The sequence below is a fragment of the Ostrea edulis genome, chromosome 2, assembly GCF_947568905.1.
Source record: "Ostrea edulis chromosome 2, xbOstEdul1.1, whole genome shotgun sequence".
NCBI classification, from domain to species: Eukaryota; Metazoa; Mollusca; class Bivalvia; order Ostreida; family Ostreidae; genus Ostrea; species Ostrea edulis.
In genome coordinates, this window is record NC_079165.1 from 21,624,790 (window position 1) to 21,644,455 (window position 19,666).

The 19,666-nt window shown below is 34.5% G+C and overlaps 2 protein-coding genes across 3 annotated transcripts in view; both read right to left on the reverse strand.

Annotated features, from left to right (window-relative positions):
* Window positions 1-7,454, reverse strand: part of LOC125681669 (heat shock 70 kDa protein 12A-like) — a 9,081-nt gene extending 1,627 nt beyond the window's left edge. Inside the window, exons 1-4 of the mRNA XM_048921848.2 lie at window positions 6,519-7,454; window positions 5,782-6,189; window positions 2,889-3,110; window positions 211-346 (exon numbers count right to left, since the gene is read on the reverse strand). Of these exons, the coding sequence (XP_048777805.2) occupies window positions 211-346; window positions 2,889-3,110; window positions 5,782-6,132 (709 nt within the window). The 5' untranslated portion in view covers window positions 6,133-6,189; window positions 6,519-7,454. The remainder of the gene's footprint in view (window positions 1-210; window positions 347-2,888; window positions 3,111-5,781; window positions 6,190-6,518) is intronic.
* A 4,023-nt stretch (window positions 7,455-11,477) lies between these two features.
* On the reverse strand, window positions 11,478-19,455 carry LOC125682289 (heat shock 70 kDa protein 12A-like). 2 transcript variants are annotated; one of them, XM_056156406.1, is made up of 5 exons: window positions 19,145-19,455; window positions 14,656-15,020; window positions 14,348-14,569; window positions 14,114-14,249; window positions 11,478-13,844 (listed from the first exon to the last, which is right to left on the reverse strand). In XM_056156406.1, exons 2-5 carry the CDS (start codon window positions 15,004-15,006, stop codon window positions 12,811-12,813), a joined length of 1,743 nt encoding a protein of 580 aa, XP_056012381.1. In that variant the 5' UTR covers window positions 15,007-15,020; window positions 19,145-19,455; the 3' UTR covers window positions 11,478-12,810. The 2 variants fall into 2 exon arrangements, with proteins under 2 accessions (XP_056012381.1, XP_056012380.1); XM_056156405.1 differs by lacking the exon at window positions 19,145-19,455 and adding an exon at window positions 16,371-16,455.
* Window positions 19,456-19,666: the final 211 nt, after the last annotated feature.

Here is a 19,666-nt window from a genome sequence, read left to right on the forward strand (position 1 = left end):
AGAAGGTGGATGAAATCCATGACAAGCAATAAAGAAAGAAAATGGTTAGATTAGGAAAGGGCTGACTTTCTTTTCATTCATGGACAAATTACGATTTTCCGATAACGGGGGCATAAAATATCGTCTGATCATTCTTAAACATTCCCCGAATGTACAATTTCTGAAATGCAGATGTATTAGAAAGTAGCTATAATTTAAGGGAAAGTATACCTCCCATATCTAACACCATATACTTTGTTTCTGGAGAAAAATCTCTTGTAAGGGTATGGTCTTCTAAGGTTTTGCAATAAAGGGCGGCTGCTTCTGGTTCCAGTGCAAGTAAAATCTGGTGTTCTGGTATTCCTGCCTGAATCATGTAAAATATGTTCACGACTTACCACAAGCAAAGACAAAGAAGTAGCTATATAGGAATATTCGAGCATTACATAGACACTTCATGTACTTAAGCATTACATAGACACTTCATGCACTTAAGCATTACATAGACACTTCATGCACTTAAGCATTACATAGACACTTCATGTACTTAAGCATTACATAGACACTTCATGTACTTAAGCATTACATAGACACTTCATGTACTTAAGCATTACATAGACACTTCATGTACTTAAGCATTACATAGACACTTCATGCACTTAAGCATTACATAGACACTTCATGTACTTAAGCATTACATAGACACTTCATGCACTTAAGCATTACATAGACACTTCATGTACTTAAGCATTACATAGACACTTCATGTACTTAAGCATTACATAGACACTTCATGCACTTAAGCATTACATAGACACTTCATGTACTTAAGCATTACATAGACACTTCATGTACTTAAGCATTACATAGACACTTCATGCACTTAAGCATTACAAAGACACTGTAAACATTACACAAACATTTTATGCACTCAAATATTACATTATACACTTTATGAACTCTGTAAACATTACACAAACACTTTATGACTTGTTATGTCATCATTACGACATCATATCTCGTAATTACTGTTCAGTATCTTCACTTTTTCATTCTATATGAGATTTGTGAGATTGATCACTGTTCGTTATCTTCAATTTTTCATTCTATATGCGATTTGTGATATTGATCACTATTCGTTATATTCACTTTTTCATTCTATATGAGATTTGTGAGATTGATCACTGTTCGTTATCTTCAATTTTTCATTCTATATGCGATTTGTGATATTGATCACTATTCGTTATATTCACTTTTTCATTCTATATGAGATTTGTGAGATTGATCACTGTTCGTTATCTTCAATTTTTCATTCTATATGCGATTTGTGATATTGATCACTATTCGTTATATTCACTTTTTCATTCTATATGAGATTTGTGAGATTGATCACTGTTCGTTATCTTCACTTTTTTATGCTATATGAGATTTGTGAGATTGATCACTGTTCGTTATCTTCACTTTTTCATTCTATATGCTATTTGTGATATTGATCACTGTTCGTTATATTCACTTTTTCATTCTATATGAGATTTGTGAGATTGATCACTGTTCGTTATCTTCACTTTTTCATTCTATATGAGATTTGTGATATTGATATTCAATTTTTCATTCTATATGAGATTTGTGAGATTGATCACTATTCGTTATCTTCACTTTTTCATTCTATATGAGATTTGTGAGATTGATCACTGTTCGTTATATTCACTTTTTCAGTCTATATGAGATTTGTGAGATTGATCTCTGTTCGTTATCTTCACCTTTCATTGATAACTGTTCGTTATCTTCACTTTTCATTATAAGAAAAAAGAACTTCTGTATTCGACAAGACAACGATGAATGGTGTGAAAAAGTATGTATATATACCTCGTCGTCAAACGCCTTCTATATAGATAAATCTAGCAGTGCGGTGTTAAATCCTACCTCATTATAAAACACCACCCTTTATACCTACTATCTATATAGACAAATCTAGCAGTGCGGTGTTAAATCCTACCTCATTATAAAACACCACCCTTTATACCTACTATCTATATAGACAAATCTAGCAGTGCGGTGTTAAATCCTACCTCATTATAAAACACCACCCTTTATAACTACTATCTATATAGACAAATCTAGCAGTGCGGTGTTAAATCCTACCTCATTATAAAACACCACCCTTTATAACTACTATCTATATAGATAAATCTAGCAGTGCGGTGTTAAATCCTACCTCATTATAAAACACCACCCTTTATAACTACTATCTATATAGACAAATCTAGCAGTGCGGTGTTAAATCCTACCTCATTATAAAACACCACCCTTTATAACTACTATCTATATAGACAAATCTAGCAGTGCGGTGTTAAATCCTACCTCATTATAAAACACCACCCTTTATAACTACTATCTATATAGATAAATCTAGCAGTGCGGTGTTAAATCCTACCTCATTATAAAACACCACCCTTTATAACTACTATCTATATAGACAAATCTAGCAGTGCGGTGTTAAATCCTACCTCATTATAAAACACCACCCTTTATAACTACTATCTATATAGACAAATCTAGCAGTGCGGTGTTAAATCCTACCTCATTATAAAACACCACCCTTTATAACTACTATCTATATAGATAAATCTAGCAGTGCGGTGTTAAATCCTACCTCATTATAAAACACCACCCTTTATAACTACTATCTATATAGACAAATCTAGCAGTGCGGTGTTAAATCCTACCTCATTATAAAACACCACCCTTTATAACTACTATCTATCAAAGGGAGCTTAAATTGGCATTGTTTGGGGAACAGCCAATAATGGGACCAGTCTATATTCGCTTTGGAAGATCTCGATTTTAACAGTAACGCTTAATTAATTAATTATTTTAACTAATTCAAAACGGGGTGTATTTTAGTTTACCTTCAATCCAGCTTTCTTCATAAACTGTTTTGCAGATTCTGGCCAAATAGCAGGGACTGTTATGACGTAGAGGGTGTTGTCAGAGTCGGCCGTTATCCCTCGGTCTGTGATAGCTTCTTCAAAATGACTCTTCAGGGACTGTATCGCGTACGCAAACACGTCTATTGCTGGCATGGAGGTAGATTTCCTGTCATCTTGAATTTCAAAAGTCTCCCCAATATCCTGAAAACCAAAACAAGTACACTGTCAAAATCAGCAAAAGTGTTCCTTTTCAAAAATCATGTTTATTATTTCCCTTTTACTTTCAGATTCATACATTTATTTAGATAGATGTGATTTTTATACATTCATTGTTACATTGTACCAAAATGAGATTACAAAGTGATGTCACTATGTACAAAATTGATCACAGGATGCTCAAAATACAGAGTGTTGTTTTGTTTTTGAATACGACATTAGCAACTTTCGTAAAACAAGTAGATCTACTAGAATTGTACGAGTATCATGTTGTGCATTACTTAATCTTGTTGGGGTTTTGGGGGGTAAAAATGACGATAAAGAATTGTTTCAAAATGTTGAATTTTACCATTAAACGTAAATATATCCCCTTTCGTAGCGTATACATATAAACATTAATACGGAAATACGCCAAACATCGTCCGATTGCTAATTTAGCAAACTTTTTTTCTAAAATCATTTGCGAAATATGACCGATTATTTCGTTTTATTTCGACAGCAGGTCAGTCCTTTACCCGGTTTTTCCTTCCCTGACCATGACCGCGACCTGGTCAAGGTATGTTGCTCACAGCGGGTGTGATAAGTCGACAGGGGATGCTTACTCCTAGACACCTGATCCCACCTCTGATATGCCCAGGGGTCTGTGCTTTGCCCTACTCTACTCAAATGTAAGCAAAATTTGCAAACACGGACCCCTACATATACCAGAGGTGGGATCAGGTGTCTTGGAGGAGTAAGCATCCCCTGTCGACCGGTTACACCAGCTGTGAGCCCTATATCTTGATCAGGTAAATGGAGTTATCCGTAGTCAAAATCAGTGTGTAAAGAACGGTCTAATAATCGGTATTAAACACGTTAGACAACATTTGACTCAATGACAGGCTGCACTGGCAAACTAGATCGTTCTAACGACCATATAATTTGCGAAATGCTGACTTTAAATGAGACTGTTAAAACCCCTGTAACATCAACTTGTTTGCCAGTTGCCTGCCTCGATTTAAAAACTGACCATACGCAAAACAAGCTCTTTTGTAATAAATCAAATGAGACACATAAATACCATATGCAGATGATAATAGAGTATTACTATATACATAAATATGAAGATGGAGAAGCTAAAGTGTTAGTTTGCCGTCAACATCTATATTCAATAAAATATCAAGTACGAAGCAGATGTGGAAGACTCTTTGATGCCTTTCATGTCGAGTTCACTGGAATATATCAAATCGACATATTATATGAATGAAAATGAAAATGATTGTTAATAGATAGAAAGTCGTCGAAATATTGAAATGTCGAGCTTAAGGCCACAGCAAGAGATTTTCTCTCGTGTAAAAGGTTGTGAATAAATTCTACCTCGTAAGAATATAAAAACAGGTCAGCTAATAAAGGAGCACAATTTCTGCCCATGGCAATCCAACAGATCATTGGAAGACTTGATCACCAAAGACTCTGAAGATATCGTCAATGAGGAACTCCAGCATCTTTTTAATACCAACTTCAGAATACTTGTGTGTAGAATCAGAGTGGTGTTTAACAAAGTTTTTCAATTAATCACTAAATATTATTTCCATTATTGTTGAAAAAGTCTAGTCTTTAATTTATCGTGAGGAATGGTCGTGTAAAGTGTTGAATATTCATAAGTTTTGATGTTTATTTGAAAAGTTATGTGATTTCAAATTTACTAAAAGTTCTTTAGAATTGTTTAGAATCGACATTTGATTTACACCACCCCTGGCATACATGTACGTTGTGGCACAGTACGTTTAAAGTTTCTCCGTCACTGCTGTTCATATTGTCGCGAGGAACAAAAAGATACGAGCTTTATTAGAACATTTTCTGGATACAGCAATGTATTTATGTTTGTAAGGATTTTGTGATGATTTGGAATAGATTTTGTAAACATACGATACTTTTGGTTTAAAACTATTTGTTACAGAAAACCCTAGCAGCTAGAGCCCTGTTGTGTTGATACTATCTCAAAGTCTTGTATCAAAATCTTGAACAAGGTTAAACAATACTTGCTTAAAAGACTGGTGACACAATCAAAGATTTCCTGTTATTGGTCAAAGGCGGAAATTTGAGTGCTTTTCTATGTACCAATTGCTTGAACAAAACACCATTGATTTTCATAGATTTAAAATTCCAGGGCATTACTAGTATTTTCTAAGTACTATCTCCTGGGGGTAGGGGGTGGTATGTACAGTTATATGTTACATGTAACGAGTGTCAATATCCCCACCTATAGTATTAAATCGGGTTGTAATCAAAATCGTATTATTTGTAAACTCTACTTTGATTGTCTAATTCACATATCAATGGACAACAACGTTTAAAGAAAAATAAGATGAGATCTTTTTTCATCGAAGTTTTATTCAACTGTTGGAACTGCCAAAATTCCTTTTTAAAAATCGGTCAGAGAAAACGTCGATAATTTCAACACATCATTGTAGAATAAGTAGTCCTTTCCTGACATTTCAGAGACTATACGTTTGTAAAAAAAAAAAAAAAATAAATAAAAAAAAAAACTAAAACAAAACAAAACTATTTGATATACACCAGAGCACAGTTAGAGATATATCGATTATTTAAAGATTCTGATCATGTTCTTCATTTCAGGTGTTAAATTATGCTTAAAAATGCATTTTCATACTACCTTTTCATGATAAAGTGCCATTTTAAAGTTCCGAAATCTATACCATTTGGTATGCGCTTTGTGCGAGGCCTGTTCGGCGTAAAATTTCTCTGCATCGTGACCAAACGAGTGGAACGTCTTGTCCTCATTGCACAAAATGGTAGAAGGCGCTTTAGCTTTGGAATCTATGGGAAGATTTCCCGTCCATTCGTTGAGAGTAACAGAATTTGTCTTGATCTCTTTTTTGTCACTGTAAGCATAACCTGAGTAACTTGTTCCTATGTCAAAAGCCACGACTATGTCCCACTTGTAAACAGATGCGATTTCTGACACCTGAACTGGACGTTTATGAAGTTCTGTACAATCGGCCATCCTAATCGCTTTAGATTCTTTACTACAATCTGGAATTATGATCCCATCTCCCAACGCCTGTGAAAAAATAAATAATTTTAGAATCATATATATTGTCCCAATGCTTTCTAATCCAGATCAGATATTCTTGCATGCTGAATTACTTCACGCAGTTTTCCTTTACATTAATACATGTTCTGGTAAAGATAAACTAATGTACGCTAGAGCTGGTGGGAAGTCCGGACTCTTAGTGAAAATATCTTCACAAAAACTTTTACCGAACTATTATGTGCGATTTATTCATGAAGATATTTGCAGTGATACGGCTAATAGAAGTATCTTGTGTTAAGGCGACTCAATTACTTTTATATGAACTAATGTTAACGAGTTTATAAATTACGACTTACCTTTATATAAACAAGGGCAGACAACGGACAGTCATCAATCTCATAAATTCCATATAGAATACAAAATTAAGAGAAGGGCAAACACAAACTTCTGGACACATCAGAGGTGGGGTCATGTGTTTATCTTTATATGATGTACATCTCGTGACCTATTTCACCGGTTCTAATAATAAAAATATTAGAATGGTAATTGGCGAATATCCAATGTTCTTCATTAAGTGTCAATCGGTCGATATATGTTAAAAATAAAACTTTAAATCCAGGTGATGTTTAAATGGTGGAATATGTACAAAACTACATTATGATGATATGAGGCACACACAGGTACAAATAACGTACACGACTCTTTACGCCGTAATACTTCATGAGGCGCGTTCGCAATTCATGGCAAGTATGCTGACGTTAAGTTTTTGCAGTTCATATCCTGATACATTTTCAAATGTGAAGTTGATTTTATATTTTCATTTCTGTCAGAATTCCCAGCCGTTCAGATAGACGTACGTACTTTTCTAAATATTCATACGCGCATTATTCACAACACTACCTTTATGAGGAAATGGCTATCATTAATTTGTAGAGATATCAAAGACAAAATATTATTGTAAAATACAACTTTGCGTCATCTACCCAACATCAGAAAATATTTTGATGGTTTTAGATAAATTGGGATAATTTCAAAACAAATCCTATGAATTAAATGTACACTTCTGGCAAATTTCTTAAAATTTTACACATATTGAACTTCATGATATATTCTATGTATTTACACCCTACCCTAAGGACATTCTAATATAGATCACGTAGATGGATTATTTATTATTGTCGATTAAAATGTGCACGAATAGCAAATACATGTAACGTTACGTGTTTCTGCTATGGTATATATATTGCATGCAAATATAATACTAATAGTATATAGTACTAGTAGTAGTGTAGCGGCCATCCATCCATATGCCGGCCGCTACATTTTGTATGATAGATTGAACTGTAAAACACACATCCGACCAGTCGGACATACTACTTGCAATGTGGTATCCAAATACCCTGACCTAATTAAGGAACAAATTAATTACGAAGTCGTACAGGAAAGTATACTATGCCCAATTGTGTTCCTTAGTGTAAAAATATTATAGCATACTCACCGCGTCCAACGGACAAGGCAAGTTCATTTCCAATTTTTACAAAAACGATCCATTGTCTAATTAAATCTATTACTGCACGGAAGGAAGGCATGGTAAGGGTTTCTTAAACTAACGACAAAGTAGATGTATATGCCTGGCAGTTTTTGCAAACACCTCCGCCCAATTTGAGAATCCGGCTAAAAAAACAAAACATCCCCCCGATTTGCGTCGAGATCTTACAATCAAAAGCTTACGTCCAAACAACCGATGATCCTAAACTTTAAAAATGTTACGAAAACACATGTTCTTCATCATCCAGGGTCAAACACTTTCAGGAAAAACTAAATCCTCAAAATTAGATGCAACGTATGGGGTGTTGGTGTCCTGTTCCTCACGGGGTGAAGGCTCTGATTTTGTAGGCATATGAATTATCGATTCATCGTAAAGCAGTATCATAAATGTCACGTTTAATTGTTCAGAGACCATGTAAAGATCGTAATTGACATACTTACTCCTCCTAGGCACCTGATCCCACCTCTGGTGTGTCCAGGGGTCCGTGTTTGCCCAACTATCTATTTTGTATTGCTTGTAGGAGTTATGAGATTGATCACTGTTCGTTATCTTCACCTTGCATACTACGTGTACATAATGGGGTGAACACATATTGAAAATCACATTTCACAACACACCTGTCTTTTTACTTGATCGAATTTTATTAAGGAACCATACATCTATGACTTATTGAAAAATACCTAGTCGTTCAAGGTTAGACTCCAGCCTTGCACATGTTTATAACTGATTCTCCCTAAACCTAACATCTATCGACTGGTTGATTCTGAAAAGTAACGTAACCAAAACAAGTGTATTCGAAATGCTACTTAATGCTTCTTGATTATATAATGCTATTTCTAATAACTACAACCTTGCATCATATAAACTTCGAATTAAAACAAAAATTAGAAAAAATATTGTATTAAAACAAGATTTAGAAAAAATATTGTAATGTACGTAGCGTGGAAAACCATATTTTTGAAGCACGACACATTACTCGAATTTCAGTTTTTGAATTTCGTAATTCATGTGAGTACATAATACCCTGGACTACCTTGTTCTGATTACTCTGATTACTGGGGATGTCGCCTCCTTTTATTCTTCTGCAGGGCCACCACTGGTTCCGGATATATTATGACACCAGGTTATGTTTAGTGGGTGTTTGAAGAAACCTACATGTACATGTTCATGTAAAGTGGGATAACACTGATAAATAGAATAAGATATATATCAAAGTGGTAGAGCTTGTTACTCCCTTAAACATGCATTACCACGTGCACCCTACACCATGAGGTGACAGGGATTTTATTTGGGGTAACAAACTGCTGCATCACCCATACAGCTCTGGGTTATTTGCATTTACAGCAGATCCAATAGATCTAGTTATCTTCAGGGGATGGAGTAGTTCTACAATTGATGAGGAATCACCTTAGGAGTTAGATAAACTATTGAGAAGGTTGGTTGGATGCATATTGTTTAACTACTCGTGAATAATTCTTTGATATGGATCCATCAACATTGCCGGTGAAGAGCTGTAAAATTTAGTCCTATGCTCGGCGCTTACGGCCTTTGAGCACGGAGGGATCTTTATCGTGCCACACCTGTTGTGACACGGGGCCTCGGTTTTAGCGGTCTCATCTGAAGGACCGACACATTTAGTCGCTTCTTACGACAAGCAAGGGGTACTGAGGACCTATTCCAACTCGGATCCCCACGGGACCTATTGAGAAGGAGATTTAATCCTTCAAACAAACAAATCATTCACCTGACCATTGAAATTTATTTCACTGTGAAGATTTGCTGGTGATGCATTGTAGTTTCTTTCAAATGTTTTCGATTAGGTTTATCATTTGAGTATAAAAAATAAACATTTTCATATAAGAATCTTGAATTTATATTCTCCTCAAATCCTTCAACATGACAAATTTTGAAAATATGAGGAATTAAGGAAAATTTCAAGGGTTTTAGAAAATCCTGAATTAAAGATTTTTTCATGAAACCCATGCCAAGACTGACAAATATGATATAATTTTTTATTAAATGATTTATTCTAGTATTACAAATATACTTGAAAATTTTAGGCTAGAGAAACTTTTTTAAAAATTAAATTGATGTCGCTTTCTTTTGATATATGTGAATGATAAAAAGTGCTATAACTACACTGTATCACTTTCTTCTTGAAACCTCTTTACAAAAGCATTCAAGTGTTTAATATATCAATACATTTTGGCAGATTAATAGACGGAATTTCAGACACCCCCTCCAGCAAAGTCTCTCTCCTAAGTATTACTTGGGTATGCTGCATCTTCAATTTTTTTATTATTCAAGTTTCATCCAACATCAAAAAGGACTAAGTATGAGATTTTAAGTATCATAAACACTAACTCTTTGACCATTTTACTCTCTCCTATCCTGAAACCCTGCAACCTTATTTACAAAATAAATAATTTTGTTAAATAACTTGTGGTCTTTCTATATATGTGTTTCACTTAGAGTAAAGAAAAATCTTGAATTGTAAATTATAATAAAGGTATTGTGACTATAAAAGTTTTTAGCTGGAGAGATTAGAGAGAAAATTAGTGAATCTCTTATATTCACTTTAGATGAATATTTTTGGATTCCAAGTTGCATTCTAGAAATTCAGGAATTGTCGCTTTTTCGTTTTATAAAAATAAACTCCACAAATCAGCGAGAAACGCACAAAAATGCAAGAACAGGGCTGCAGTTTTAACACTTGAATAATTAGTTCCTAGCAATGCATTTTCAGTATTATTTCTACTTGTAGAAAGGCGTGACCCTTCGTTTGAACAAACCTGAATCCCCTTCACCCAAGGTTGCTTTGTGCTACGTTTGGTTGAAATGGGCCAAGCGGTTCTGGAGAAGTCGAAAATGTGAAAAGGTTACAGATGGACAACAGGTGATCAGAAAAAGCTCACTTGAGCTTACAGTTCAGGTCATCTAAAACAAAGCTTTAGGAGTGTATGCTAAAACTCTAATTCTGTAAATGAATATGTAAAAATCAAAATGCTGATAGGTTAGCTGGGAGTTGCACCGCCTGGAATATTTACGATTGTGTCGATAACATGTTCACGTCTATTAATCCTCTGAGAACAGTTGGGGGAAATTTTCCTCTCAAAAACCTCTAATTAAATTTTTAAAATTCCCACTTCCTCCTAATGAAGTGTTAAGAATCATGTCTAGCAAGAGAGCGAGTTGATTCTTTAGTAGCGGCAGTTTGGAATCAGAGTTCGGCAATCAACAGAGTTGTAGAATTTAAGTTTAACCACACCATCTGTCGGAAAAGTGTTGTTTTAATCAAATGGAGAGAGACAATTTTGATTCCTCGTACGATAAATACTTATCTCTTTAACTAACAAATTCTGAGTTGTCTAAATAGGTGCCGTTTACAAGCACGATATATTCTTATCTTACATTCTAAATACACTGTATATGGTTATTTTACATAGCATTTTTTGACACATTGTTTTCCCCTATAATAGCTCTAAAACTTCATTGTTATTTCGGATTTCAAACATTTCGGTTGAGCATTTGTCGAAATGCGCATCTGGTGCATCAAAATTGGTACCGTATAAGTTTTACATTCGACTGAATGAAATGATGTTGAATAATAAATATTTCCAAAAAATCCCAATCAAGGGAATTCGGAAATAAACTTTTCATTTAGGATATAAAAGAAATGAATAGCCAAACAAACAATCTATTTCAGAATAGAAAGAATATGTCTGAGAATGGTCCACCGTAAACGATTTTAATTAAAAAGTGACCATGTGTGTATGTGTATATATATTATATGAAAAAAAAATGACATTTCTGTACATAGGAGAACATTGAGGTAACTTGGCACATCATTGCTTAAATCTTTGAACAGAAAAACGACCTTTCTAAACATAAAAAATCCTTAAATGACATCCAATTCAAACAGGAAATAAAAAGATAGTAGAGGTTGGTATATTTCGAGTATTTATAAGAACTTTTGCTGCCCTCTGTAGCAATATACTGTAACAATATCAAATTACACATAATCATCCTGAATAGCAAATCTTTATGGAGGTGAAAGCAGTAATTTTTTTTATGTTAATCAAGAACATCATTATTTTTTCATTATTTCAACAAACACAAAAATCAGGTAATTTATTTCCATTTTTTCAAATTATTCCCTCATTCATTGCCATTACTGTTTAAACAACCCTTTAAATCTAATGACACTTAGATCTTTCCATATTAATTAAAAAATTGATTCAAAAGGATTTCATAAAAAAAAAGATAGCAATGTTCTTCGTTCAACCGAAAATAAATGTTATATAATGTTTTGATAGAAATACAATATATACTGGCCTGATGATAATCTAAAAATGTTTTTCAAAGAGCAAAAAGAAAAAACAGAGAGAGAGAGAGAGAGAGAGAGAGAGAGAGAGAGAGAGAGAGAGAGAGCAAAGTTTGTAAAAACTCTGCACGTATCATTTTAGAATGATTAAGCATGGTATTCCTGATGTTTGACACTAAACTATGCTGTGTCCTTACCACGTGACTTTTGTTAGTAGCGTGCACGCATCCTTAATATCATTAATTGTTATCATTTATATAGACAGTGCCAGCTGTCCGATCCCTTTATGATTTATCATAATGAAATACTGTTTAAATTAAACATCATATTATGATTTATCATAATGAAATACTGTTTAAATTAAACATCATATTATGATTTATCATAATAAAATACTGTTTAAATTAAGCGCTATCAGAGGTAGTGAACAGGCGAAGTGAACACCCATACACTGCGGTAAAACAGGTGACATAATGATTACAAAACTTCCAAATATTCCTAAGATACAAAATGCATACAGTTGAAAACATTCGTAAATGCTTGGGTCAAATGCTTCATTGGGTAAACATACTGGTATTCTATGATTAGTACATTAATTATAGTTACAGATATCCTGATTACAGGTGAGTGTCCGGAATATGAGCAGTGTTATCATCAGTCCTACAAGCTGTGGATTTCATTGAGAGATTGCTTACTATAGCACTCTCACAAATCTTCCTGAACTTCAGAAGGACAACCTGGTGGGAATCAAAGCCTCTTTAGAAGTCAACCGTTTTCATATCAGATCAAACTCAGCTTTCTTGGTCACACTGTTTGTAATATCAAAATCTTCTACCTTTATATCCGTCTGTCCAAAGTAAACCTTCGTCTTAAATTCCACCAGGTCAGGCCAGCCTGTCGATGGAGGCTGGCTGGTGATTTTTCCTATAGATTTTATTCCCTCATCAGTGACAAAAGTTAGTCGGTCCCTTAGAATATCCTTTCCAGCATATATTTCCTTTCGTATTGGCGTTTTCTTTCGATCTGCTTGTCTGTGACTGCTTTTCGAGTTGGAAAATCTTGGTTCATCGTATTTTATTTTTTCTCCCTCGTACACAAGAATATCGAAGATATCTTTACATACAACTTCACCGTCAATAATGTCTCGCTTTTCCTTTGGGTGAATCGAATCATCAAAATCTTGCAGAACACCTATGCCATACGTGTATCGGCATATTCTGAACTTAACTTCTTCAGGATGAAATCCAAACATAACTGCCCCTTGTAAAACTGCTAGACCGGGGTCTTTGGGGCAGCAAAACTTAATATGTGAGAAATCAGAATGGCACTTGATTTGATCGCATAAATACCTGGAACAAGAAAATCCCCCAACAAGAAGAATTTGATCCAAGCGTTTGACTTTATACAATATGTCGTTTATCAAGGATATAATTTTACGTTTAGCCTCTTCAAAGAATCCCTTAAATTGTGAGTTTTCTACGTACAAATGGTCAAACGTGACGGAGTCCTCTACTCTTATATTTCCAAACATTTTTAATCTCCCTGGTAATTTTAATCTAATTTCCCCATCAGGGTTACTGCTGATTTGTCGTTTTTGCATTTCAAAATCCCTTTCCATGTCGAGAGCATCTCTAGGAGCCACTTCCCGTAGCTGTTGTAGGCAGGTATCGTTATTGAAGACATCCTTAACGTATCTCTCAAATTCTCTATCAACCGTCGTTCCACCCCAGTCACCACCGGAAGCCTTGTATACTTCTGCTAATCCGCCGTCTTCCAAAACATCATGAACAACCACATCAACAGTTCCACCTTTCAAAAAAATAATTATTTTTTAAAATTTCATTATCATTATTTTTATTAATTCAATAAAGGCTGTACAAGAGGTAATAGAAGAAATTGAATGATAGAATGAATGATTAAAGGAAACTTTTACAATGTAAATTTCTTCCAAATTCACAGGAATATTTTCATCATCACTAATAACGTTCAATGTTATCTTTTACATTTGTAAATACAGTTTTATTTTAATTTTTTGATGTATTTAAAATTTCATTAACTTAGATATCAATTCACCGTACCGCCAAGGTCCAGGACCATGTATCGTTTTTTGGGTTTGAATGTCTCTGTCAGTGTTTGGTCAGGTAAAGATTTACAGTATAGTGCCGCAGCTTCCGGTTCCAAAGCAATCAGAAGCTGGGCCTCGGGAATCCCAGCCTAAAAATATCAATGTGTTAGATATACACAAAACTTGAGACTGAAGGGACATTAACTATTAACAAGGTTGCTAAAAGTATTTGAATATGAATATGTACCTTCAATGCAGCCTCCTTCATGAAAAGTTTCGCAGACTGTTTCCATATAGCCGGAACTGTGACAACGTACAGAATGTTATTAACATCGTATTTCAGAGATCTACACGTTATTGCGTTTTCAAAATTATCTTTCAGAGATTGAATGGCGCATGTGAAAACATCTAGTGCTGGAATTGAGACTCTGTCAGAATCATCCCTGATCTCTAGAAGACGGTGGACATTCTGTAAAGTACCAGGCGAAAATATTACTTTTTCTTATCAAATCCTGAAACAATAAAGTCCGAAGTAATTCGAAAGAGTACACTTACCCTCTCTCGATACAGAATCATTTTGAAGTTTCTGAATCGATACCAATCTTCGCCCTTCTTTTGACGGACCTGTTCAGCATAAAATTCCTCTGCTTGATAACCAAAAGAATGGAATGTTTTTTTGTTGGAGAAGAGAATTGTTGTCGGCGCTTTTGCCTTTGAATCCGGTACCAGGTTGCCTACCCATTCATTCAAGGATATGGATTTTGTCTGTATCTCTTTCCTGTCACTGTATGCATATCCAGAGTAGCTTGTACCAATATCAAAAGCCACCACAATGTCCCATATACTGTTCGGTGACACTTCTGTCACCTGAATTCCATATTTTAAACTTGTCTCCTCTGTGTCCATTTTAAAATCAAAACCTGCGTACATAAATAAGATGCATGTAATGTACAACTTCCATGCCTTATTAATGACATTATGAAATATATATCTTTACTAAAGTTTGCCCATAATAAACGAAAAAATGAAGATAACGAACAATGATAAATTTCATGAATACTATAAAGAATGCTAAATTGAGAGCAGGACAAACATGGGCACTTGGAAACACCAGAGGTGGGATCAAGTGAGTAGTAGGATTAAACATTCCCTATTGACTGCACACTGGTCACATCCGCCATTGATCCCTCTGTGCTGATAGTATTCCGTGGTCACAATCAGAATGTAAAGACTGGCCTGACAATTGAAACATGGCAGACAGCATTTGACGTAATGACGGGCTGTTTGTAAAAATTAGATCTTCATAACGACTACAAAATTTGCGAAATGGTGACTTTAAACGAGACCTGTTAAACCCTTGCGACATCAACTGCCAAATGTAAGTAGCCTGCCTCGGTTTAGAAACTGGTTATACGCAGAATATATTTTTTTCGTATCGGATCTGTTGAGAAACTAACGTATGCAGGTGATAATGGGAAGCTGAAGTCATAAAATTGAGTTATTAGTTTGCTGTTAACGTCTTCATTCAATAAAATATCCAAATATGAATCAGATATGTAAGATTCTGTGGTGTCTTTTATTTCGAGTTCACTGGGATGAGATATATCGAATCGAAATAATAATGAAAGCTAACATAGTGATTAGATAAAACGTCGTCAATGTATTTCAATGTAGCTTTGTCGAGTTGACGCCCTCAACAAGAGATTTTCTTCTTAAGTAGAAGCTTTCGAATAAATCTATGATCTCTGCATGAATTTATTTTTTTTTCTATGAGAGCCACAATATTTCAACTTGACCTACATGTGAAAACTTATTACAAAATATAAACACCAAGAATACATGATTAGGTAGTTGGTATTAATCAGCGTTAATTTTGGGATTATAAAATGAATGGAAGCTAGGATAATTCCTGATTATGTAAATTTTCCTCTCATTCCACTCGTTATCTTCATCTTTTTTATATTTCCATAACACAAACAATACGTAAGCACTTATCTCTTTATAATTTCCAGACCTTCATTCAAATTGGTTATAATGTAGTGCTGGTTCGCATTGATTGAATGAATCTTATAACAAACATCAAAATCTTTATAACACTGCAGGATGATCAAGGCAAATGTTAGACCAAACTATGTTTACAACACATATCACCTTAAGTTGTTAAATGACCTACTTTATAATTGACATATTCATACCTGAAGTTAAATTGCATACAAACTTTAAAAGATAATGTTTCATATGATATAATTCATCTTAACCGTTTCACTTACATGGTCAATCTACGGTGATTAATTGTGGAAGTCTGGTAAACCCCCTCCACGGCTATTCTATAAATGGACCACTTGTAAACATTCGTTGATTTTTACAAGCATGTCCAAACACATTTTCGTGTGGCGCGTTTCCAATGCAATCCAACGAACTTTAAAATTGATTTATTGTGCTGTTTACTCGCCGATTACCCGAAGTCTCAGTATATTGAGTCAGTGTTAGCTGATTTAAATGCCGTGCGAGAAAATGAATATATTTTCAAAAATGTATTTCTATATTTGTGTAGGAATCGTTCACTGCAGAAGTGGAGTACTTACGAAATATCACGTTTCTCTTTTGATAAATAGACGACTAGATGTTGCTGTTCTACATGCAAGTCTTAAAAGGGAAGAAAATAAGCTAAGGAGTGAGTTTGATTTAGATTTTTTTGGATGTTAGAAATAGTAAAAACATTTTCAATGAAAGACGTTAAAGTTTTACTTAATCACAATTACAATACCCATTACCATAATATTTAAGGATACAAACGAACAAAAAATGGACGCATGGGTTGAAACATGTGTATATGATTTTTGGCCTATTCTGGTTGTAACTAGTAAAGCTAATTATTACAAATTGTATATTTTATTTGATTTTCAGAATTTGTTATACATCCCCTTATATAACTCTATACAATTTTTTTTATTCAACTGTCATAGACAAAATTAAATTCCATGCGGAGAAATTTGTTGTTTTTAAATCCATCATCATAATTTTTTAACAAAAAAAATTAATATTAGCAGATATTTCAAGACAATTTTAACCCCACTCACACACAAATACCGTTTATTTTGCAAACAAATAAAAAACTCACTGTTCATGTGTGAAACCTAAGCATTCATAAAACAAAATAAAGTTGGTGACGTTTTGGAGAATGGATCAAACTCTGCAACTGCAGACAACTCAAATTCATCTGTGGTAGATGAGGATTTGCTTACTATTTTCATCTTTAGCCAAAAGAGTTTTTGCTTAATTCCAAAGTCATTCTAAAAGACTTATTATTAGCTCATTCTAAATTCATCGTCCTATCAGAGATTAAGTAGCAAATTGTATTCTGCCATTGTGTTATCGACTATGTAGGCTCGAACAAGTTTAGTATCTGGGCTCTTTGCTACATCTTCAGACAAGGTAACTTGAAATAGCCACAGCTCACTTTAAAAAAAAAATGAAAATTACTCATCTCAAGTCTGAATTATCAGTTTCATATAGAAATTCAACAGATATTTATTACGTTTTTCAGAACAATTAGAATTCATCCTACCATTTTTCCCTCCGCTATTGATATCGAATTTTTGTCATAGACAACTAGATCATTAAAACTTCATTTGTTTTCATTTCAAACCTGTACTAGTCGGACTCACCTATCTATTACACAACGCAAAGTCAATGATGAAATTCAGGTAGATAAACACTTCCGTACTACAAATCAAACATCATTTTCTGGTTTTTGCGACTTGTATGATATACGCGTTTATGAAAATCTCTACATGTATTCAACGTCAAAACCGGGACGAAAAACGCCCAAACTTTAGTTTATTGTTGTGTAAAGTGTTGAAAAATCTTTTCGTTTGATACTGTTGATTTAAGAAAAGGTTTGCGATTTCAAATTTACTAAAAGAAGGTTTTTTTTTATTGGTTTTGTTATTTTGATATTTTGTTGTTGTTTTCTTTTTTCTTCATGTTGTTGATTTTTTTAAAATCTAAAGCCATGTGCTTCCAGCATACAGTTATAATAATGAGCATTAAAACGTCAGTGTTGTTAAAAGCTTCGTCAGCTGGAACCAGTACGTATTCCTCATCCAACTCATTATTTCTAGTTCACTAAAACAGAAAAATATCTGGAATCCAATTCTTTCTTTACTTGTCTATTGTGAGATATTCATCTCATACGCCTACTCTTTAGCACTATATCTCATATATCTCGTCCATAGACTGACATAATCTTCAACAAAATTCATAGTAGAAATGAAACTTTATCGCCAATTGAAAGTTCAAGCTCCCTGAATTTGGACCTTTTGAAATGAGTGATTTCAGGTTGTCATTTTCAACTAAACTGACATCACCATTAACGACCATAGCATTTGCGAAATGTTGGCTTCATCTAAAGTCCAGCTGAGCATGTCGTTCAGCTGGACTTTGAATGAAGTCAGCATTTCGCAAATGTTATGGTCGTTATAACGATCTAGTTCGTCAATACAACCTATCATTGGATCAAATGCTGTCTGACGTGTTTCACACCGATTGTTAGGTCGTTCTTAGCACACTGGTTTTAATTACGGATAACTCCGTTTACCTGATCAGGTTATACGGCTCACGGCGGTTGTGACCGATCGACAGAGGATGCTTACTCCTCCTAGGCACCTGATCACACCTCTGGTGTGTCCAGGGGTCCGTGTTTGTCTAACTACCGGTATCTATTTTGTATTGCTTATAAGAGTTATGAGATTGATCACTGTTCGTTATCTTCACCTTTCATGAAAGAAGACCATTGTGGAAGATTTTGTATGAGATGGTATATCTAGGCACTGTAAAGTTTGTTTGTAATCAATAAGGTAAGCAGGATATCTGTAGAAAATACAGGGATGATGGAATAATTATTATTTAGAACATAAATCATTTACTATTGATATTCGATTCTTTAAGTATCAGTACACATACAAATCACGCAGTATGAAAAGGCGAAGATAATAAACAGTTCGTAGGGACATTCTTTCTGTCTCAAGTGGAAATTTCTTACCTCTGTTTTGTCTTTAGGATCCTCCTGCCTTCTATGAGACGTTCATGATTCTGTTTTGTCTTTCGAGACCTCCTGCCTTCTATGAGACGTTCATGATTCTGTTTTGTCTTTCGAGACCTCCTGCCTTCTATGAGACGTTCATGATTCTGTTTTGTCTTTAGGAAATTCCTATCTTCTATGAGACGTTCATGATTCTGTTTTGTCTTTAGAGACCTCCTGCTTTCTATGAGACGTTCATGATTCTGTTTTGTCTTTAGAGACCTCCTGTCTTCTGTGAGACGTTCATGATTCTGTTTTGTCTTTCGAGACCTCCTGTCTTCTATGAGACGTTCATGATTCTGTTTTGTCTTTAGAGACCTCCTGTCTTCTGTGAGATGTTCATGATTCTGTTTTGTCTTTAGGAAATTCCTATCTTCTATGAGACGTTCATGATTCTGTTTTGTCTTTAGGGAACTCCTGCCTTCTGTGATAAGAGCATGGCTGTTTTGTCTTTAAAGACATCCCGACTATTTATATTATGAT